General features: G+C 47.8%; 8 protein-coding genes across 8 annotated transcripts; 4 read left to right on the top strand and 4 right to left on the bottom strand.

The window, feature by feature from the left end:
- Positions 1-159: 159 nt before the first annotated feature.
- On the bottom strand, positions 160-5,107 carry TRUGW13939_05725 (uncharacterized protein; the record flags this gene model as incomplete). The annotated part of the gene is made up of 4 exons (XM_035488885.1): positions 160-368; positions 778-1,093; positions 1,152-1,434; positions 2,787-5,107. 4 exons carry the CDS (start codon positions 5,105-5,107, stop codon positions 160-162), a joined length of 3,129 nt encoding a protein of 1,042 aa, XP_035344778.1.
- Positions 5,108-6,242: 1,135 nt separating this feature from the next.
- Positions 6,243-7,528, bottom strand: TRUGW13939_05724 (uncharacterized protein; the record flags this gene model as incomplete). The annotated part of the gene is made up of 3 exons (XM_035488884.1): positions 6,243-6,280; positions 6,340-6,905; positions 6,957-7,528. The coding sequence occupies 3 exons, from the start codon at positions 7,526-7,528 to the stop codon at positions 6,243-6,245; spliced, it is 1,176 nt and encodes a 391-aa protein (XP_035344777.1).
- A 481-nt stretch (positions 7,529-8,009) lies between these two features.
- Positions 8,010-10,354, top strand: TRUGW13939_05723 (uncharacterized protein; the record flags this gene model as incomplete). Its single annotated transcript, XM_035488883.1, has 4 exons — positions 8,010-8,255; positions 8,314-8,527; positions 8,581-9,250; positions 9,304-10,354. The coding sequence occupies 4 exons, from the start codon at positions 8,010-8,012 to the stop codon at positions 10,352-10,354; spliced, it is 2,181 nt and encodes a 726-aa protein (XP_035344776.1).
- Positions 10,355-10,899: 545 nt separating this feature from the next.
- Positions 10,900-12,357, bottom strand: TRUGW13939_05722 (uncharacterized protein; the record flags this gene model as incomplete). Its single annotated transcript, XM_035488882.1, has 3 exons — positions 10,900-10,917; positions 10,970-12,194; positions 12,257-12,357. 3 exons carry the CDS (start codon positions 12,355-12,357, stop codon positions 10,900-10,902), a joined length of 1,344 nt encoding a protein of 447 aa, XP_035344775.1.
- Positions 12,358-12,751: 394 nt separating this feature from the next.
- Positions 12,752-13,285, top strand: TRUGW13939_05721 (uncharacterized protein; the record flags this gene model as incomplete). Its single annotated transcript, XM_035488881.1, has 1 exon — positions 12,752-13,285. The coding sequence occupies one exon, from the start codon at positions 12,752-12,754 to the stop codon at positions 13,283-13,285; it is 534 nt and encodes a 177-aa protein (XP_035344774.1).
- Positions 13,286-13,641: 356 nt separating this feature from the next.
- TRUGW13939_05720 (uncharacterized protein) lies at positions 13,642-17,682 on the top strand (the record flags this gene model as incomplete). Its single annotated transcript, XM_035488880.1, has 3 exons — positions 13,642-13,826; positions 13,889-17,504; positions 17,560-17,682. 3 exons carry the CDS (start codon positions 13,642-13,644, stop codon positions 17,680-17,682), a joined length of 3,924 nt encoding a protein of 1,307 aa, XP_035344773.1.
- Positions 17,683-18,340: 658 nt separating this feature from the next.
- On the top strand, positions 18,341-19,921 carry TRUGW13939_05719 (uncharacterized protein; the record flags this gene model as incomplete). The annotated part of the gene is made up of 1 exon (XM_035488879.1): positions 18,341-19,921. One exon carries the CDS (start codon positions 18,341-18,343, stop codon positions 19,919-19,921), a length of 1,581 nt encoding a protein of 526 aa, XP_035344772.1.
- A 1,052-nt stretch (positions 19,922-20,973) lies between these two features.
- TRUGW13939_05718 (uncharacterized protein) lies at positions 20,974-22,753 on the bottom strand (the record flags this gene model as incomplete). The annotated part of the gene is made up of 6 exons (XM_035488878.1): positions 20,974-21,050; positions 21,225-21,551; positions 21,671-21,833; positions 21,899-22,192; positions 22,262-22,562; positions 22,635-22,753. 6 exons carry the CDS (start codon positions 22,751-22,753, stop codon positions 20,974-20,976), a joined length of 1,281 nt encoding a protein of 426 aa, XP_035344771.1.
- Between the last annotated feature and the right edge of the window lie 64 nt (positions 22,754-22,817).

Here is a 22,817-nt window from a genome sequence, read left to right as displayed (position 1 = left end):
AGATAGAATGGAATAGATAATCTAAACAAGAGGAATGTTAGTCAGAGCCGAGAATAGAGATCAGGATCAGCTCACCTTTCAAATCTTCATGTCAGACTCCCCCAGTATAGAAGGAACTGCCGTGAATGCGAGCAGAGGTCCAATGTTTGATAAAGATAGTCACATCGTATCACAAGGCAACATCAAGTCCGAATACGAATTCTTGCGAGGTTTTGCGGTAGCACGGCTCCATATGTTGTTGTTTGAGGGTCGAGATAGCAGCCCTGCCGTGTTTGTAAAGCCGGGCTGTCCCATAGCACGACACTGATCCGACTTTTTGAAAAGGTCCCATTCCTCGATGCTATCATCCCGATACGACTTTGTGTACTCTGCGAAAAAAATGGGCCACCGGGTGAACCATTGACGAACGCAAAACACGTTCCTTTTCCGCTAATGCAAGCATGTTTCGGATCATTTTACGTTGACCATCCGGAAGATGAGGGAATTTCTCATGAGCCTTGCGAACAAGCATCTGTGCCTGGATGCTCGGCTTCTAAAACGATCCCCGGCCATGAAATTCCTTTTGACTTCTCTAGGAAAGAGATAAACATGGTGAGTGTTTGGGAAGGGTTTTGTACACCGAGGCAAGGTCGCCGTGGTGAATTCGTTGATTCTCCCAGTATGTATACTCTAAGGAGTATGGGGAAAATCGAGAGAGCACATCGCCAACCCTCATAAAAGGGTGCGCTAGTAGTCGGAGAGGATAGCCAATGTAAGGCCAACATTCCATCAATGTACCAGAGTATTTCCAGTTATGGTCATTGTGTCGACTCTTCGAGACTTCATCGACGACACATGTGGAGCCTTCTACGCTAGCCACCATGTTGCCAAAATAGGTCGATGCATCGCCGTTGAAAGCAAATTCATTTGCTATTGCTTTTGAAAAGTTGGCATTGACCTTAATTGCTTCGGTACGTTGGTGGCTAGTGAGAAGCCCCTTATAAGTCCTCTTGTTCGGCCACTCGGTAAAGATAGAGCGATAACGAAACTGCTCCGTCAACTTGATGATATGATGACCTATCCAGCCCAGACGCGTTGATAGAGAGAGAGAAAGCTGTAGAGCAAACTCGTTATATTGGTCCTTGTCCTGTAGAGATATCACCGCAGCTAACTATGCCATAGATGTGATCGGAATTGAGCAACTTGGCCACGGGAATCCACGAGTTGGCTTCGGTCTCCTTTGTGTCTTCGTCGCGGATGATCATAACACCCAAAGCATCTTGGCTAAAGTTTGAGGCAATAAGCTTATCGCCGGTGTTATTGTTGGTTGATCTTTGGGTAGTTTCAGCTGTTTGAAGCCTAAAACTAATAGTTGTCGACGATGCGGCGGCAGTCGCCCACCCAATGAATAGAAAAGGAGGCAAAGTAGTTTTTCCTTGACGATCGACAAGAAGCCTGTAATGTCAGGCCTGTCAGGTCCGCAAAATAGTTGTTCAGTGAGAACGAATGCCGACCAGCCCGTCGAATATCGAAATGGCTTGCTTGACCGAGCCGTGAGAAAGATAACCGTATCGAGGTCAACATCTTCTGTTGTGATACAATCACCAAAAGGAACCGTCCGAGTCTCAGTTCGGCTTGCTTGACTTGAGCGGCGTGATATCAACAAGACCGCGTCAAAAGTCAACAGCCTGCGTCGGTGTTGAAAAAACAAAAACAGAAAAAAAAAAGACAGAGCCTGAAAAAAAGCAAAATCTCACACAAGAAATGAAGAGAAGAAGAAAAGGAGATTTTTTTTTTGTTTTTTGTTTTTTCAAGTTTTTTTGTTTTTTGTCGTCGACTGAAAAGGATCAGGACGAAATGCCTTGGTAGGCAACAAAAAAAGAGAAAATCAACGCAGGAAAAAGAAGCTGCGAAACGACAAAAAAAAAAAAAAAGGGCAGGGGGGATTTTTTTTTGAGTTTTTTTGATTTTCATTTTTTTTTGGTGATTTTAGTCAAGTCTCCAGACAATGAACGACCGATGCAAAGGAAAAGAGAGAAATGGAACGACGCTGGGTGCTGATACCGCTGGGTTATGCCTGAAGCAAAACCAAGGCAACGGCCCGACTGACGAGAAGTGCGCGACACGGGGGTCTGCACGCCCCTTAGTGAGGGGGTCGTCGGCGTTGACCAGCACGAAAAGAAGTTATCCAGACGCCAGAACCAAGTCTCTCCTTCATATCAGCGAGAGAAAAGGCAGCCACCGGTCACTAGCACCGTTGGGTGTGCCAAAAGCAACACCGAAACAACGGCCCGACTGACGAAAAGTGCGAGACACGGGGGTCTACACGCCCCTTAGCGAGGGGGTCGCCGGCGTTGGCTAGTATAAAAAAGGACCTGGTGTACTGTATCCTTTCTCTCAGCCGAAAATTGTATGCATTCGATCGTCCAGATTGAACTACACCATCCACTCTCGTATGGTTCACGTCAGCATAAGACGAAGCGTTAATTGCCAGTCCCGGTATGGAACGTATCGAAACAGGCAGTCTCTCCATCACGTCTCGCATCACGGGGGGAAGTCTGGACAAGCGACAAAGCACCCGAGTCAACAGACTACAACCGTCCCGTGAATTGATATGTGAATGGAGCTTGAGAAGACTGTGTCTTCACCAATCGCCGAAAGGAGAGTGAGTTTCCAGGCAAAAGGGGAGGATGCACTGAAAACACGACCTCAATCCAATCAGCTCATGGATCCGACAATTTGAAGTTTCGAACGTCGTATCCTTCATGTGCCCGTGCCGTGTCGATAGGTACAGGTTGGGGGATTACCTGCGGCGTGGCGGCATGAAGGGGTTTGACCCGGGACGTCTGTGGGCCAACTGAGCGTTGGACAGCTGGAGCCTCACTCCCTGAAGCTCCGCCTCCTTGTTCCTCAGTTCACTCCTCAGCCTCTCCTTTTCAGGATCGGTATCGGACTGGCTGCGAGACAAGGAAGCGGATGGGCTGGGGCCCATGGCTTGGCTTCGAAGTTGGCGGAGCTCAGTCTCCAGCTGTGACATGTTCTCGCGGAGGACGCGGTTCTCTGCTCTCTCCTTGTCGAGCTTGTCTCTCAGTTGGCGCGCTTCGTGTTTCTTATGCTGATCGTGGATCAGCTGTGTTGCCGAAGGTTCCAATTCCGCCAGGCGATGTTCGGTCTGACGAAGAGTATTCGTCAACTGCGCCAGGGTGGCTTCTTTGTCGGCGAGCTCGGTTTCTGTCGCACCAAGCTCCTCGGACTGGAGCTTGAGCGTGGCTGTCGTAACGTCAAGCCGTTGGGTTGCTTCACCGAGCTCGTGGACGCAAGAGTCGTGCTGAGCCTTCAAAGTGGCAAGCTCAGTCGTGAGGGAACAAACACGCTGCTCGGATGCTTTCCAGGAAGATCGAATGTTCATTTCGAAATTCTGGGCGAGCTGCGCTTTGTTCGAGGCCTCATGAAGTTGCTGCGCCAGGATTTGCTTGTCGCTCGACAGCTGTTCACAGGTGCTAAACAGTGTCGAGTATTGCTGGCGCAGACTCTCTGCGTCGATTGTCTGATTGGAACGTTCTTGGAACAGGTGATCTGCCCTTTTCTCCGCCTCCGTTGCCTTGGACGTGGCCGTCGATACCGCCTGGTGGAGGGAGCGAAGCTCTTGCTCTTTCTCCAGACCGGCCTTTCGAAGAATCTCTACCTCCTGGTGCAAGGTAGTTAGCTGGGTTTCCAGCGCTTGAATCTTCGAAAGAGCCGTATTGCCGTCGGTATCAGGACGCAAGGCGTCCAGTTGGTCGTGCAAAGCCGTGTTTTGTCTTCTGAGCAAGAAGCACTCATCCCTGTTACGGGAGAGTGTGGATGCGTACAGCGGGATCTGGTCGCATCTCTTTTCAAGCTCAGAGTTTGCGGTTTGCAGAGATAGGAGGCGGTGATAGAGCACCTTGTTTTGGGCCAGCGCATTGGCAAGTAGCCCGGACATTGCGACGAGAACTTCCTTCAGCCCATCGGTCTTACTGACCAGGCCAGCCAGGAAAGTTTGGTAATCGAGGAGAACCTCGTTTTTTAGACGGGTCTCCTCTCTTACAAACTCCGGCGTGTAGAGGCCTGGGTACTTGTCTTGCCAGAGGAGTTCGCAGGCAATGGCAGTAAGACCTCCGGCGATGGGGAGGGTGAAAATGGGGAAGTGTCGCACACTGTCGTCCTCATACATATTGTCGTACCAGTCTGCCAATCCAGCCGTAATGGACCGCAGGTAGAGAACTGGTACTTGCCCCCAGCAAAACACTTGATCATCGGTGCTTAATCCTCCGAGGCACGGCGTCGGTGTCAGGACTTTCCAGCGTAGTCCTGACAGGACGCCCGACCAAAGCAGAGAAGAGAGAGCAATGGTCGTGGCCAAGATGTTTGTCGTCCAGGCGGCGAGGAGAACTGCAGAGAGCGTCCAGCCAAGGTAGACGACGACAAACAGAGCTTGGTTGGTCTGTAAAGACCAGTCTAGAACCTGTGAAGGAATTGGCAAGCAAGCACCGATGATATCGGCCAGACGAGCGCGTGGGATGGTGCAGATACGGGCGGGCCAAGCGTAGGATGGATACGATGGCCGCCAGGATGGTACCTCAGGCTGAATCATGATCCCGGCCGCGAGGCACAGGAAAATGAACAAGAGGACGAATACCATGAATCCGTAGTGGAAGGACAGGTAGAGTTCCCTGTTCCCTTCCCACTCGTATTCGGGCGTATCTGCGACCACAGGAGCATGGTAAAATGCATCCAGCATGAAGTCACGCAAGTCGTTGGGTGCAATTTGGGGGAATGTGATGAGGACCCCGAATAGCGAAGATGCGGTGGCTGATATGCAGCAGAAGGCCAGGACGTCAAGAACGTCAGTCACTGGCACCGCAAACACAGGACACAGGAGGATGTCGGCGACCGAGCCCATAGGCACTTCAAAAAGAAGAAGCACTATGGACTCTGCCAACAGGAAGTAAAAGGCCTCCTGGAGATAGAGCATGAGGAGTTCATAAAGGCGCCCCATCATGTCGTCTCTCGCTGTGTACTTCGCATTCGAGCGAAACAAGGTATAACGAGAGTTGTAGTCGTGGGTGTCTGAAGACTTGATAGTATCAGAAAATGGTTGAGGCATTGTAACGAGTTTCTTTACGAATAAGAAAAGCTAGGTGCCGTCAAGGTTGCAAGATTTGTACGATGCGTACGATGCGGTTGAAGACGATGGTCTTGAAATGATATGAAGATGAAGATGAAGATGAGGGCGAGGGTGAGAAGGAGGAAGGAAGAAGGAGGAAGGGGGGAGGGAGGAGATATAAATAGGAGGGGGAGGATGTGGATATGGCTGCCGGTGACAACCTGGGAGCACGCGTCTCTAAGGCGGTGTTGCTTAACCTGTACATGGCATGCCATTTTGATATCGCGCGCTCTTTGTCAAAGTAGGACTGATTTACACGCGGTAACCGGTGCTAATAAGCTTCGTATCTGCTATTTTCCAATGCAGCTATCAGAATTTGCTTCTAGTGCCTCGTCTCTATAAAAATTGAAGTTCAAAATTGCCTGGGAGGTACCGGCAAGCAGTTCTATCTTCTATTTCCTAACTAGGCAAGTGGGTCACGTCGGGGGCACCACAAACAATAACAGCCCCGGTATGGCCGGGCAACTTGTAGGCAAACAAAGAAATCCTTTTTTTCTGCAGCGTCAACAATAAATTCGTCCATCTGAAGGATTTTGCTAGCCAATGAATGGGCTGGGCACAGGCTACAGCCCCGGATGAGCCCCAGTCGACGCCCAGCCACCGCTATATTGCAGGACGCTCCCATGGCAGAAGGATTTTTACTCCCATTGAGGCCAGTAACTTTTTCGGGAGGGGTATTCACAGCGAGGCCACCATATCCCTGCTAGTCGATGCCATTAATATTGTGCTAGGGTGTTTTATATTCAAGAAAAAAGCCACCCAAGTTGATGTATGAGTGAGTCAACTGGTGGGGAGAATCGTCCATATACAGGAGTAAAAGCAAGTAGCATTTAATTACTAAACGTAGCAAATACAGAGATTGGGCCTTTTCTTGCCAAATTTACAGGTACTATTCATGCAGGTAGATAGGCCGCTATCTTATCCTGCTCTCACCAACGTATTACAAACAAGACATGCACCAACAGGCACCACTTTGTAAAAAAATTGATAGTTCTCTTGATATATAACAGGTATGAACAAAAACACATAAAATGCCGGTGTGATACAGTAGTCTACTACGGCCCAGGGAAAATCGCTAATAATCAACTGTCTGTATAATGGCGTCGTAAATTTCTGGATGATAGCATTAGCCGAGTTGGTCAGAAAAGTCCGGTCAAGTAGAGAAAACTTACTGGCTACGTCTGGCATGAGGAAACTCTCGAATGCCAGCCCTGTATGCGTGGTCAGCCCAGCAACCCGCTTCACTGGAGCCTCGAGACGCAAAAAGGCGCCTTCTTGAATAGTAGCTGACACCTCGGCGCCTACACCGTAGTTGATCATGCTTTCATGGACCACCATTGCCCTTCCTGTCCTCCTGACACTTTCCAATACAGTCTCTCGGTCCCAAGGGTAAATTGTTCGTAAATCAATAAGCTCTATGTTTAGGCCCTTCCGTGCTTTCTCCGCCGCAGCAATTGCTTGCGAGCACAGATACAGCGGCTGTCCATAAGATATGATTGTCAAATCTGAGCCTGGCTTCACGATCTCTGCTTTGCTCAGAGGTATCGTGTATGAATCAACGGGAACATGCTCGACAGCTGCCCGATAGAGGATCTTTGGCTCCATGAAAATAACAGGGTCGTTGCATTCGAGGATCGAGGACAACAGCAGTCCTTTAGCTTGCGTGGGAGAGCGTGGCATAACCACACGAACACCTGGGACATGAGCGAACAAGGACTCCGGGGATTGAGTATGATATCTGTGAAAGTGTTAGTAGAGCAACAGCGTAACCATGTAGGGCATCTCCTACAGTGCACCATGTCCAACAGCACCACACGGCATTCTGATGACCAGACCTCCAGAATGGGCTCCGGTAGTTCCTTCACGATATCTAAATTTGGCTGCCTCGTTGACGATCTGGTCAAAGGCAGGGTAAACATAGTCGGCAAACTGGATTTCGGCGACGGGCTTCATGCCCTGAGCAGCGGCGCCGATGGCGAATCCGACAATGCCCTGTTCCGTCAAGGGCGTGTTGAAAACCCTCTCCGACCCAAACTCCATCTGCAAGTCCATTGAACAACGGAACACACCACCAAAAGCGACGTCTTCTCCGAACAGAATGACTTGATCGGACGCCGACATGGCCGTTTTCAAAGCCGAATTGATGGCCTGGTAAAAGTTCAGACGTTTTGTCGTAGCCGACTGCGGCAGTTCTTTCGAGGTGCTCAGCGACGCAGGTGCATGGTGTAATAGAGGTGTCGTCTTGTAATCAACTGGCAGGTTCAAACGAGCAGAGGGCGACGGAGCGGCCGATGAGTATGGTCTGAGGCATCTCTGCCATGAGTGCGCAAGGCGCAAGCCGGTCGTGTGAGAGAGCCTCATGGCAATTGAATAACGAGGGCAACTATGGAGGTGGAGGATACATTCAGGAAGGAGAATTTCGCAACTTCCAGCGCGGTGCTGGATGGTTTGGCGATAAAGAAAGCACCGCGGATAACCGAGCCTGGGCGGGGATCGGCGAGCTAAGATAGCAGGAGCAGTATGTCTGCCTGAGGCAGCCACCGGCGAGTGCGGATACCGGCTAAAGCCTAAGAGTCTTTCTCCTCCCAATCGATCGACACGTGCTCGAATTGCTGATATTGAACAACTGTTGACTGCCAGCCTGCCATATTGCAGCAATGGCGGTGATACGCGCCGGCGCACGACGTCACTGGTCTCCTTCGGCAGCCTGAGGCAGAAAAACCTCCGGCCCGCATTTGGCTTGGCACTTTCGACGTCTTCGGCGCCGGCTTGTCTTGACTCTTGTCTTCACTGTTCACGCTGGATCATTTCCATCCTCAGACCTAGCAAAGGTCATCCAGCGATGGGGTCGGCTTATGCGAATCCCTATGTGGCTAGTCGGCCAATTGCGTTAGGCCTTGCCAAGGTGCTTGTCATAGCTCTTGCGCAGCTTCCTGCCCTCGCAGTTGCAGCTCCCACCCGCGTCTGGGCCAGGCACGATGACGGTCCGACAGACGATCCAGAACTATGGCTATACCTAAGTGTTGCATTCGCGCTAGTCCTGTCAGGCGGCGCGTTTGCAGGATTAACAATCGCGCTAATGGGCCAAGTAAGTGTCAATTATGCGTCCTGCACCACTACGTGGCACCGCTAATGAACTGTGTTAGGATGAAATATATCTTCAAGTCATCCAGACTTCCGGCGAGGGCGCAGAGAAGAAGAACGCAGCGGCTGTTTTGAAATTGTTGAAGCGAGGAAAACATTGGGTGCTAGTGACACTGCTGCTAAGCAATGTTATCACAAACGAAACTCTCCCCATTGTGCTCGATCGCTCGCTAGGCGGTGGCTGGCCTGCCGTTGTCGGAAGTACCGTGTTAATTGGTACTTGTCTCCAATCGCAGTGAGATCACGATGCGATACTAACTTGATTCTAGTCATTTTCGGAGAAATTGTCCCGCAATCGATATGTGTTCGATACGGTCTGCCCATCGGGGCTTGGATGGCTCCTTTCGTTCTGGTGTTAATGTACATCATGTCACCGATAGCATGGCCAGTAGCAAAACTACTCGACAGACTCCTCGGCGAAGATCACGGCACCATTTACAAAAAAGCGGGCTTGAAGACATTGGTCACTCTGCACAAGACGCTGGGCGCCGCAGGTGAACAGCTCAACTCGGATGAGGTTACCATCATTAGTGCCTGCTTGGACTTGAAAGAAAAGACGGTCGGACGTATCATGACTCCGATGGATGATGTCTTCACCATGTCGACCGATACAGTATTGGACGAAGAAATGATGGATCTTATCCTATCCCAGGGCTACTCACGTATCCCGATCCACGCACCCGACAACCCCCAGAATTTCGTTGGCATGCTTCTTGTGAAAATGCTCATCACCTATGACCCCGAAGATTGCAAAATGGTTCGCGATGTTGCTTTAGCAACCCTTCCCGAGACGCGTCCGGAAACCAGCTGTTTGGACATTGTCAATTTTTTCCAGGAAGGGAAATCCCACATGGTGCTCGTATCTGACTTCCCAGGTGAAGATCACGGATCCCTTGGAGTTGTGACCCTGGAAGATGTGATCGAGGAACTTATTGGCGAGTATGTTGACGTTTGCTTTCCGATCTACATTCCCGTTCTAACATGACTCGCAGAGAAATCATTGATGAATCCGACGTCTTTATTGACGTCCATAAAGCAATCAGGCGCATGGCCCCTGCCCCGAGAGCGCGAGTTCAAAAAGGTCGAATCGTAGAGGAACCCCCATCGGTATCAAACACTTCTACCGACGGAGAAGTCAACGGAAACGCTTCAGTAGGTCAAATTTCCATAAGTGAGGCTCGGAGATCCAGTGGAAGCGTGATGCAACCCCCAGAGCTTCGCTTTACTCTACGAAACAGTCCAAACGCATCAAATCATACCATCGTTAAGCGAGGTAGGGATGAAGTTCGAGAACATTTGAAGCACTTGGGACCTTCCAATCTAGCAAGCAAACCTCGGCAGACTCGGTATCAGAGTGTTAAAATCAAAGCCCCGGGAGTGTCCCCTACTCGCTCAGGCATTGCATATTCGGAATCAGGAAGATATTCAGGCGAGCTGCAGCGAAGGTCTTCAGAGGTGGCCAGTGATAAAAGCGGGGTAGATCCCAGGGCTCAATTTTCGCCATTACTCATTCCCAAAGATGGCGTTCAAGCCTTGCGGCAAAGCTACGGTACCATTGGTGAAACGGCTAGTTCTCCAGGCAAGAGTGCGATATTTGATTCAACCACCGAGAGCACCAATCTTCCTGGCCAAGAGACGATATATGAAAACGGCGAGGACTCAAAGCGACCATCTTTATCCTCAATTCCGAATAGAAGTAATCCAACTAGCTCTCACTCATCCGAAGGACGATCTCCAAGAAATTCAAAAACTTCGTCTGTTTTGTCTGCTCCTGCTAGGAGTGGGAGCATCACAGAGCAAATCATCGACGTCAATGGAGTAAAGAAAGTCGTGCTGCAAACCACAAGCGGTAGCTCGTCTGAAACCGAGAAGGGTATGAACAATTCGTCTACTAGCCTTGACCAGCAGAAAAGCGCCGACACGTCCACACAACCCATTGGATCTAAGGCGGGGTCTAGTAACGCTTCTAAGAAGAAACGCCGGCGACGCAAGAAGAAGCACGACGATCAAGATCCGGAGAATGCTCCCTTGTTACCTAAATGAGAAGCTCTTCAATCTGGCATCGATGACTCGGCGCTCAAAATCTGCACTCCAATATTGAAAAAGTGATGTGACCATGACTATTCAGCTCTGTCTGTTTCGTTTCCCTCATGTCTCTATTGTTATCACAAGGGATCTATTCGTGCCGGGGTCAAATTGACATTTGAAGATGACGATTTATTTTAACAGTTTTTATATTTAACTTAGTCAATTGATGTATAACTCTTCCAACATTGAAACATGTACAATAAATCCAAATCCAAAATGATATGCATAATATGATGCCAACTGGTGCTGATAACATTGAAGTTGACGTGAAACATTTGAAGATTAACTGATGGATATTGATCAATTACATCAATTGATGTAATACACATACTTCAACTACATTTACATATGCATACTATCATCGCGCAACTTTTTTGGACTGTTATTGAATCTAACTATCCAAGTTCATTAAAATACGTCATGAATATAAACTATGCCAGTCCTGGGATGTAACCTATCATCATGTAACACAGCCCAGCCGGGGTAGCTAAACCTATTAATCATTGGAGGAGCGGATCCTAGGATAGAGTTAGTAAAGTAAACAAACAATAAATAAAGATGAAAACGTACCCGGAAGTGTTTCTGGCTGTTGGCTTGTCTGTTGATCTTTGCCAGATAGTTCTTCTCTGATCGCTGAGCACGAGTCCTTTCTCGTCGTTCCGAGGCCAGAGCGTCCATCTTTTGAGTGTCCGTAGCCCCGATCATGCCCATACCTCCATTTGCCCGAGAAGTCAAGGCTCTGTGTTGGTTCCGTCCGTTCTTTGGGTTTTCTTCTTCTTCTAGTTCACCATTCTCGATTGCTAACTGGCGAGCAGAACGCTCCTCGGCGCTAGGATAGTTGTGAAGGTTCTGGCGATAGTATTTGGCTAGAGACCGGTGGCCAACACTGCGACCAGATGGCAAATGCAGTTCATAATCTGTCTGGTACACTGGTTGTGCGCCTCGGTAGGCTTTAGATTCACCATCAGAGGCGACAGAGCTGTCGTCGGTTTCCCAGCCTGCCTCATCGGCATCTGAGCTAGTAACGGGGACACCTCCAGCACCATCAGTCATTTCTTCATCCTCGTCATCAGAATACGTGCTTCTGAAGTCATAAAACTGTCCAATTTCAACTTGTTCCTCATCCGATTCAAACGCAATCATGCAATGTCCCTTGTCTCGCATATGAGTACGGATGCCAGCGGCTGTGGACCGAATGGCATGGCAGTTAATGCACTCATGATTCTCCGCAATCTTCGCGTGCAGATAACGGATAAGACCATCAAGATCAACGAGGTAATCTTTCTCTGGAACGAACATTCCGTGCGTCTTGAACATGTGATCAACGTTTGAATTGGCATCAGCGGCAATATCGGAGCAAAACAGACAACTAGTCGTGGAGTATTCGGCACCGTCCTCCTTTTCCATGTCTTCATCCTCCTTTTCTACCTCTTCCTGAATCGTGGCATTCTTCAACCCATTTGTGACATTGGAGACAGCCGGCTCGGTCTCGCCAGCCACAGACTTATTGATAGGCTCGCCTAGCGAGAACGTGGAGCTAAGGACAGAAGATGTATCATCTGCGAGTCCCCTCTTCTTCAATGAATGCTCACGCGACTTGTGTTTGGAGCTCTTCGTGTGGTTCTGGTAGGAGTTCTCGCTGTAAAAAGTCTTTTGGCAAGCATCACATGTTTTCTCGAATGAAGCCTTCGCTGCGGCGGCCGATGAGGTTTCTCTCGCTGTTAGCACCTTCTCCGAGAAGATTTCCTGAGAAACGGGGGGAAGCGATGCAACACGTCGCTTAACATTGTACAAACTTGGCAGAAAGAATAAGTCAGTGCTTCCGATCTGGTTAAATAGTGATAGATGTGAACTCACTGCCAATCTCTGCGCATATGATCTCTTTGGGCATCACTGCTGCGGAAAGCTACCAAGCACGAATTACACGTGTATGGAAGCGAATCTCCGACAGACGCCATCTTTTTGGATGTTGAGAAGAGGGGTAGTCGGATTCGATATTGAGGATGAATCGCGGGGGGAGAAAAAGTTAGCGGCCAAGTGAAAAAAATATATAGTTGTATCGTCTGGGTTAAACGCAAGATGAGTTGAAAGAGCGCGAACCACGTCCTTCCTATAAAGTGTAGCAACTTTACTCTGACAGCATTCGAAGATTTCGGTCTGATTCTTTCTACCTTAGGTAAGCGCAATTTTCATCGAGTGCGATTCAGGCTGGTGGCGGCGGGGTCGGTCGGTGGAGGCGTGACGTGCCATCACGTGCACATCCCGATAAGATAAGACAATATACCCTTTCTTGTAGATCACTACTCCGTGTATCGATATTTACAATGTCCCGCTATGGCTACCTCGATAAGAATGGATGTGGAAAAAATAGGGCCTCGCTCATCCCCGCCCGAAAAGACGGGATCATTAGTCTCTCGTATGATCCAAAAACTTCAAAGTGCTCCTCCTGCAAACGACTTCTTTGAAGCCCCCACTGGCTCTTACTTCTTCTACGGCACACTGAGTGACCCGTCTATGCTTCGTGATATTCTCGAGTTGCAAAGCGAACCCGAGCTTCGACCGGCATCTGTTACGGGCTATGCATGCAAGCTGTGGGGTCAATATCCAGCTTTAGTGGATGCTCAGGACTTGACTGTTGAGGGTGCTGTGTACCATGTGCAAACAGTCGACCATGGGAAGAGATTAGCGGCATATGAAACAAGCAGCTACCACGCTCAGCCATGTCGTATTCGGTACTCAGATGGGAAGGAGCCTTCTCAGGATTTTGGATATACCTTTATGTTTGTTGGCGATCCGGATGATTTGAGTGAAGGAGAGTTTGGTCTCAAAGTTTGGCTGAAAAGAATGGGAAGGGGAGGTACAGCTGATAATTTGGATAATAAGTAGGACAAATACCTGAGAGTTTTGTTCAATGAACATCGGCGTATCTTAGCGTTATTAGACAGGTTCTATCAAGGCCAATCTTGTGCAATAAATAACAAGACAGTATAGTGTCGATAAGATAAGATAAGATAGCGGCCCGGGTGCCGGGGTTTGACTTTGTCCGAACGCTTTGCCGCATTCGGGCAGGCGGTCTCCGGGGGCACCGATGTCATCGAGGTTGCTGCACAACAACGTTGCCTTCGTCGCATCCTTCTATACGGCCCTATCCACGCCGTAGTACCCCGAGGGTACCTAGGTCGCATGCGCCTGTACATTTATTACTCGCCATATGATATGCTCTGTGTCTGAGGATGACTAGAATGCGGGGAGGATCTTTCGGATCCGGAGAGGCTGCGTTGGGCAGGCAAGCCTCTTGTCGTGCGAAGCTGCCAACAAATTCGCCCGATATTATCGTCAAGCACACTATCAACGTTAACGACCCGGCCTGTATACTTGTCCAACATAAAGATGATCGTCGCCGCCAATTTAACAGTCTCGTGCGTCGGTGAGTGGAAAGTCTAGTGCGCCCCCGGTTTTGCCTGATGCTGAACAATTTTGCCTTTATAGATACAAGCACCAGATTCTCTACGGATGCGAAAACCCTGAATGCAGGACACCCACTTGTTTGAGCTTTCAGAGACGAGCGACGGATGGGCCGTTTCGACAGTATACCGATCTAAGTGCACGCACATTGGCTTGCTACTTGGCAAGTCAGGATAACGCGGAAAAGGGATTATGTCGCAACCCGCCCAAACAGTCGAGTGAATTTACGCCAACGAACACACCCCAGATTTACAAGAATTCCAAGAATGGCAATATCGAAACAGGGCAAGTCTCGGGCTATTCTGGCCGTGACACTCACCCTGAGTCACAACAACCTCTGGTTTCCACGAGCGGTTCTTCTAGAGCGCGGAGTGACCTCACCGAGACATATGACCAGGACTCGGTGTTTTCTACGTCTTCAAAGACAAAAGATCCCAAATCTTTCACACAAAATCTGTTCGATACTTTGTCTCTGCGAATGGTTGAATGGCTGCCATTGCGCCAAACGACTACGGAAACACACCACTGCGCGAGTCCAACGATACACGGAAGACGAAAAACCCAGTCATATACAGTAGGAAGTGAAGGAAATGATAAATCTGGCTTGGACGACCAAAATGTTAGACAACGAGTACATACACATTCCGTCAGCAATACAACGACAAACGAAGTACATACACCCGCAAACCGCCAAAGACGAGTTCAACATCCTGCATTAGAGTTACGAGTATCTGGTCAACCTTTAAAGCGCGTGTCTCTTGAGCAAACAGAGCCGTGGCTGTCGACACCACGGCCTGGACCAGAGGGTAAACCGAAAACTGGTCGAATTTCAACCTCAAAGTCCACGCCGTCAAAAAATATATCCCAACAAAAGTTTATCCCTCCGCCCGCTCTGAAACATCATTCACGGAAGAAAGATCACCAAGCTCCTGATGCCCACAAAAAAACAGCAAACCTACGGAGAGTTTCTTGGGATGGAACAAAATACTCGAAGGAGTCACCTCATGCTCTGCAGAAAAACAATGAAATGGTCAAGCCACAAAGTGTTTTGGACGATGTATCTCCTCAAGCTACTCCAGTTCACGATTTACAGAATGAAAACTACAAATCGGACGTGACATCTACAGTCCAAACTGTCAGCCATCTATCTGTTGACATAGTTGATGGTTTATACCAACTTCTAGCTGGAAACGAAGAGGACGCCCGAAGATGGAAAGAAGAAGTTGACAACATGAACACTCAAGGAAGATCTGAAAATTACAAATGGCGATACTCTTCACGTCGTCAACGCGAAGTCTATCCTTTTGTCGCCCAGTCTGTATTTTATGGACTGAGCAACAATCAACAGTTACTGCAGTCATTTCGACGGATCTCTTCCTTGTCACAAGGAGAGGAAGCATCTAAAGAAAGTCGCACCATTGACCTCCACGCCTTAGAATCCACGCTCCGAAAACTTCATGAGATATGCCCAGGTGACTTGATCCTCAATAGTTTATGGAATTCTTTGGAGCGGTTGTTTGTGCCACCCGAAAACCTCCCTATCCAGCTCCGCAGCAACCGACGAGTTTCCCAATACCTAACAGGAAATCGATCACCCGTAACACCTCGACCACCCCTATCGACTTTGGAAGAACCATTGTCTGATATGGATGCGGCTCATACGCTCACTGTTGTCTTCTTCGTGTTGATAACCTTTCTTCCCAAGGTCGACCCGCAAACCTGGCGCGGCATTCAGCAAGTGCGTGAAGCAGGGACAGTTTTGCCTAGCGCCGAAATGCAGAAACTACCTCTTCATAGGTCGAATATGCTTGTGGACGTTACAGATAGACTAGAGAATGACATGGCGCTTCGACTTGTTCAGCGCCTAGTTCGTGCTCTCACAGCTCGGTTAGCATTCACCAATATATCGAAGACCAGATCCAGCCCCGTGGCAGACGTCAAACTACAGCGAACTCCCAGCGTTCTAGATCTGTTATTTGACAATCTTTGCGAACATCACAAGTCCTCGCAGGAAATTGTGGAACAGAATAAGCCGTCTTCAGCTATGCAGAGTCCTGTTAGAGCAGCCGTGGTCGTCGAATGGCTCCGTACATTGTTTCTCAAAGAATGGGACGGCAAACCCGAAATAACGAGATCTGGGGCTGCAGGAGGAGCCGTTCAAATCCTCTCATCCATGTATAGGGACAGAACCCGACTTGGACTGGGACCAGAAGATTTCCACACTGCCTTTTTGTCAGAAAGACTAGATGCGATGGAAATGCCAGTGGAATGGCTTGGTCGGGTTTCCAGCGGTAACCGAAAAATGCATCTCCTCTCATTCACGTTTCTCTTTCCACCATCTGCGCTTGTGAAATACTTCCGGGCTATCAACTACACGGCCATGTCCAAGGCGTACGAGGCAGGAATGATTTCTCAACGACAGGCAAGCCAGACAGCCTTTAACCGCACCATACAGATTGCAGATGAAATCAGCCTGTTGGCCCGGCTACACACCTCGATGACGCAATACTTTGTTGTTTCAGTCCGACGAAACCATGTATTGGTTGATGCGTTCAATCAAATATGGCGTCGTGAAAGACGGGAGCTAATGCGTCCGCTCAAAGTCAAGATGGGCATGGATTTGGGAGAAGAGGGAGTCGATTTGGGTGGCGTACAGCAAGAATTCATGACGTTGGTCTTTTCAGAGGCGCTTGATATTGTTCATGGAATGTTTACTGTGGATCCTAGCACTCACATGGCGTGGTTTCAGCCATGTTCCTTTGAGCGATTAGAACACTTTGAACTGGTCGGCATCCTGATGTCATTGGCCATTTACAATGGTCTTACGCTACCTGTTACGTTTCCCGCGGCCTTTTATCGCAAACTTCTGGGCCTCAAAATCAAGCGCATCGACCACATCCGTGATGGCTGGCCGGACCTAGCAAAGGGACTAGATAGTCTACTGACATGGACTGATGGGGACGTTGGGGATATCTTTATGAGAAGCTATGAGTTTAGTTTTGAGGCTTTTGGCACAGTCAAGGCAGTAGATATGGGTCGTGTTGGCCGAGACGCAGACTGGCCAAGTCCCTCGGTGCTAAATCGGGAGCGAACACGAAGCAATACTTCTGAGTCTATTGTTTCTGAGAAAGGCTCTGATATTCAAAATCGCTCTTCTGACAAAGATGATTCTCAACCATTGCAACCCAACGTGGACACGGTTGATGGTGATATTTCGTCCACTGACCAAGCCCTGGAAGAGCCCGAGCTCGTAACTAATGAGAATCGGGACCAGTACGTCAAAGACTACCTGTTCTGGCTAACCGACAAATCGATACGACCTCAATACGAAGCATTTGCACGGGGTTTCTTTACTTGCCTGGATCGCTCGTCGTTGTCGATATTTACTCCGGAATCCCTGAGAACACTTGTCGAGGGTATCCAGGAGATTGATATGGATGAGCTCCAACGCTGCGCCACCTACGACGGAGGCTGGGACGCAAGCCATTCACTGATTGCAGCTTTTTGGGATATCGTCAAGCTGTACTCGCGGGAACAGAAAGCCCGGCTTCTGGAATTTGTGACGGCGAGCGATCGCATACCGGTTAATGGCATCTCGAGCATCAACTTTGTTATCCAGAGGAACGGGTCGGGAGACGATGTAAGCCCTTCACTATTCTTTTTCTTATTTCATATTGATACTAACATTTATACAGCGCCTTCCAACGAGTTATACCTGCTACGGCCGGCTGCTGTTACCGGAATATACGAGCTCTCAGGCATTGGCGAAGAACCTCGACATGGCGTTGAAGAATTCTCGTGGGTTTGGTAACTTTTAAGGTCTTTTTGGGGGTTGGATAGGGTCTGTTATATATAATAGGATTTCGGACATTGGGTGTAATATACACATATACATATCCTTATTACAGGAAGATTCGCAGCCTCCATTCAATGTTGTTTTGCACCCTCTTTATTTGATTTGGCTCCACTACGAAGACACTAATAATTATAAGCCTAGTGTGAATATACTCGCTTATGTGTTACTTTTACTGGTGAATGTTTGGTACATATGTACTAAACGTGCACCGGGGCCCTAAAACGATAAGAGCAGAATATATCGTAACCTATACAATAATCTGTACACCTTCTAAAGTCGGTGGCAATCTTCACACACCTTGCAATAGGTATCGAGAGAGTAGTGTCCATCCAAGTAAGCGTAAGACAGCAACTGGAATATGTGTGTAAGTGGAACTACATACAACCTTTGGCCTCCTAAACCATATTGGAGTTAGTACCGTATCCCCCCGCACCTCGCCTACGCGTCTGTTTTCCCTTGCTCACTTCGCTTTACTGATCTCGGGTCAGAGCATTCATATTTATTACAAAATTAATAGAACCAGGCTTAGATAGGAACAAGAAGGCTGTCAAAAACGAATTCTGAGTTTGACTACGGAATTAAGCCTACCCACAAGTCCCTTCTTACGCGGTAATGACACCATGAGTTTCGGTTTCTCTCCCGGTGATATTGCCCTTTTTCTTGGATTCGCTATAAAGGTTCGTAATGCCTTGAAAGAGGAAGGTGGTTCAAAATCAGAATATCGTCTTGCTCAACAACAATGTCAAGAATTTCTCGATGTAATGGACGACGTCAAACGCCTTGATCTTTCAGAGGTCCCGGGGTCATTTCGGGACGAAATCGAGAAGTATTCAACAGACACTCGGGAATTTGTGAATGATTTCAAGCGGACCATTTGCAAGTACGAGAAGTCGATGGGAAAATCCTCTCATCGCGGATTTTTAACAAGCGCTCCAAAAAAGGTCCAATGGGTTTTTAGCGCGGCTGATGATCTCGAAAAATTCAAACGAAGCCTTTCTGCCCAGGTTAATCTCGTCCACATCACAATACCAAAAGCCATCTTGTCAATCGTAGCTAAGCCCAGACAATCACAACAACTTGTACAAGAACCTACGCGCAGCAACGCCTTAAGCAGAGGGATTTATCCTGCTAGTCATAGACAAGGTTATCTTGGTTGGAATTACAATCAGATAGACGGCCTTGATTTGCTTGGAAGAGTTGATGAGATCACTGATATTGTATATGAGCACTTTCTCGCAAGGCCAAGATTGCCGCTGGCTGACCATGGAAGAATTTACACCTTACCAGACGACGTCAGCATCAGTGTGTCATACCCGCAGCTTGAAACCATTTCAGATCATCGCAGTGTACCGTTAACCAACCATTCAAATCAATTTCCTATTCCAATTCAACAGCAAGTTCAGTCAGCAAATGAGCGGACGCATTCGGTGGACCAGAACACTTTAGCAGGCGAAATCAACGAGTACCTGCGTTCCTTAAACCTGGAAGAACTCTCCGAGCAGGAGGCAAAGCAGGTCAATCAAACCGAAAATAACACGCAGAGACTTCTACTCAATGAGCTTGGAGAAGAGTCTTCTGAACCGCTCCCAGAACAAACCGAAATTAATCGAGACCAGCCACACTCATCAGGTTCGGGTGAAAAATGGCGTCAGAAGTCAAAGTTTCGTCCCACAATGCCATCCTTTGGGTCTCCAACGGATGCTCTAAGCGGCGTATCGCTTGCAATTAGCATCATACAATTTATTGATTCTGCGGCTAAGACATCATTCAACATTATGAGGACAGAAAATTCCTATCGGGAGCTTGTGGTGCTCTCAAAAAGAATTATGCAATACTCAAATCTTCTTGAGAAAGCGACAAGCGTAATTTGTACCTCTATGTCCGCCGACCAGCAAAGGCTAGCATGGGAAGTTATCCGGGATAGTGAAGAAGCTATGCGCGAGGTGGGGAATATCTTAGATGTCTTAACATACAGGACAGAGACTGGGCGACAGAAATACACGGGATTATTGAGAATGCTGAAGTGGCAATTGAATAAGAAGAGGGTCCTGTCACTCATGGGTGAAGTCGACTCCCTTAAGTCAACATTTTCAATCGTGTTGCAGGTGCATCAAATCCAAATTTCGGAGCACAGCCTCAGGGAGATAAAATATGCCAGGGAAATGCAAATGGAGACGCGGCGTGTTGCATCACGAAGGTGACTTCCATTACTAGCCGTTTAAAAGCGTTTATATCAGGGATCTCGGGAGGTTGATACGTGAACCTTCAAAAGTAAACTAATTCAGCCCCACTGGGGAGAGTCGAGACCCTAATAAAAATGGCTAACCTGAATAGAGTTAAGTTCGTATGGTAATTGTTAGGTAGTGGCAATTTCTCCTGGTGCGTTCGGGGTAGGAAGCTGTAGAAATGTACGAGAGTGTATATAGCTGGGAAGTGGTACTACACAAGTAAAAACGAGAATGAGCCGCACCTCCGAGTGATACTGAATATGTACTGCTAAATTTTAAAAGGTAAGATTATATAGCCGGGCCGACATTGACCGGAGATGTCATTGTCGGTGGGTAAGCTATCCGAGGCTTGTTCAGGAACAAGGAATCTCTGAACTAGATCTTTCTACTACTACTTTCTTGTCCATGTCTGACGGTTAGTTAAGTAAGTCGTTGTCTAATCTCACCTGTAGAATTGAATGCAATCTGAGACTGTCCCATTTACATCCAAATAAGTAGAGTAACAAAATAGGAAGATTCTTGTAAATTTGCGGCATGACAAGTATAATTTTGTGCGAAAAGGATTATAAACTTGCATTCGTATGCCTTCTCCCAAATAAACACGAACGCAAGAGAATTAGCCTAGTTTGAATGGGTCCCTCTTTGACCTGTATACTGTAGTGCTCAAGCCTCGTACTTCCAGTAGCTTTTAAGCAGTAACTCTACGCTTTCTCTCTACCCGAGAGTGCTCGTTGATGCATAGCCTATGTCTTCTCATAATTCCCCTGAAGTCTAAGCACTGACCTTAGATGATTGGCACTGGTCAGTGTGTCAGGGTGTTCCGTACCTAACGCTTTCTTTGCAAATGCTCGTTGATGCATGACCTTCGTCGTTTCATAGTTCCCTTGACGTTGGTAGTCTTGCTTTTCCCACTCGGATTTCAGACAGGCATTCATTAAGTATTCAGTTTATGTTTCCAAGGGCAAGCATCCTTCCAATGGTCGTACTGTCCACCTATGAAGGGTTAGTTTATATATAATAGGCAATCATAGATAGAGCAACTTAAATTTAGAACACGCATCTGGAGCGAGACATTCCTTTGCCCAATGTCCCTTGCTACCACCTGAAGAGGTCAGTATGAGACCAAGTCTTATATGAGATGATATTTACATGTTATGCATGGTTGTTCCGGGCGGCAATCTTTTGAATAGTGTCCGAACTGGTGGCCTTATACTTGTTAGCTAAATGGCCCTAATTACCAAACAAACTGTCTGCTAGAGACAATACTAAAACTCACATGTATAGCAGCGCAAATTATCTCTCCCAAGCCAAGGACAATCCTCGGTGTGGTGCATTCCAGTACCGCACGTTTTGCAGCACCTGTAGATGATTTTGGTTTGGGGCCGTCGCCTGTTCTGCCTGTTATAATACAGGCTGTAGGTGTTTTGATGCTCATGAGCCCGTTCCACGCCGAATAATTGATCATCGTCGCTCATGTAGGGTCCCTGCTGCGGACGCTGCGTGTAATGTGGATATACGGAAGCAATTTGTGTTTTCTGGGCTTCGTAATCAAATCTGCCGGGATTTTGAGACGATGGCAACATCTCACGGTCAATTGGGGAATCTGAACGATTATAGCATAATTAGGAATCCAGTACATGTAATTAAGTAAATTTCTCCACACACACAAACATATAGATATATATAAATATATACAGGACAAATACGGGTTATCTCACTTACTAGGTTCTCCAAACAAGACCAATTCTCTCAAAGCGTCCCATACAGGTTGGTACCTTTGCTCTTCTTGTCTAGAGAATTTACAAATTGTTTGATGGTTAGAGCCATCAAGGGGTTGGACGACTTCGTTCGGTAAATTCATAACAGCAGAATCCCGGTCAACAATCTACATGAGGGGGTTAGTACCGATATACTTCTTCTAAACAGCAATGAATTAAATTAGTATCTTACAATCTGGTTCATAAACTTTTCCGTTTCGTGGAATGTTCTTATTTGCAGGCCTTTTGCCCTTTGAATAAAGTCTCGCGATATATCCTCACATTCACTTGATTTTCGCCTGAGACTTTTCACAAATTTGTCGTTTCCCAGCGACCCTGCAGACAGAGCCTGCAGGATGCGGACTGGGAGCCTTGCGGAGGATGCTAGGTCTGCGCCTCTGTGGGGTACACCTAGGAAGATGCATCCTTGAATTGTACTTAGCAGTTTGCCGTACCGATCATTGTCATTCCAAGCGACAATAAGTGCCTAGGACGACAAAATGTGTCAGCTGTCAGGTTATGAGAATACATTGGGAATGTAAGCGTGCTTTGTTACCTTCTTCACCACCAGGCCTCCGAGACTGTGGGCTATAAATATCACTTTATGCGATATGTTGTCCATCATCTGTAAGTCATGGTATAATCTCCCCACCAACATCTGCGCAACTGATTGGATATCATTAACAGATTTAGTATCAAAAATGTCGGAGTTATACCCAAACGACAACACCCTCGGAGTAACGTCAGTCTCTTCAAGCAATCTTGGTCCTATGGAAGATTGAACCCAGTTCCATTTGTCATTTTCTGACTCCCATGTTTTGAGCCAATTTCCTCCGAGTCCATGCACCGCGACGATTCTGACCTAGTATCAGCGAGACTGAAAAAAAAATATATATAGCTTGAGCTCGAGTGGCAATATCGACACTCACACAGTAGACGCGGCTTTATTCGCTTCTTTGTCCTCGATAAGATCGTGAAGCCCCGGGTCACTTTTGGGTCCCTCGCCTGTCGGGCGAGGTTTTTCAAATATCTTCTTAAAGAAAACCATTCTAGCGGTTCCCCCAAGGATAAATAAAAGGATATAATACACAAAATTTAAGTTTTGGAACGGC

Source organism: Talaromyces rugulosus, chromosome III, assembly GCF_013368755.1.
Source record: "Talaromyces rugulosus chromosome III, complete sequence".
Classification (NCBI taxonomy): domain Eukaryota; kingdom Fungi; phylum Ascomycota; class Eurotiomycetes; order Eurotiales; family Trichocomaceae; genus Talaromyces; species Talaromyces rugulosus.
The sequence above is the reverse complement of the archived record's forward strand: the minus strand, read 5'-3'. Positions and strand labels throughout refer to the sequence as shown.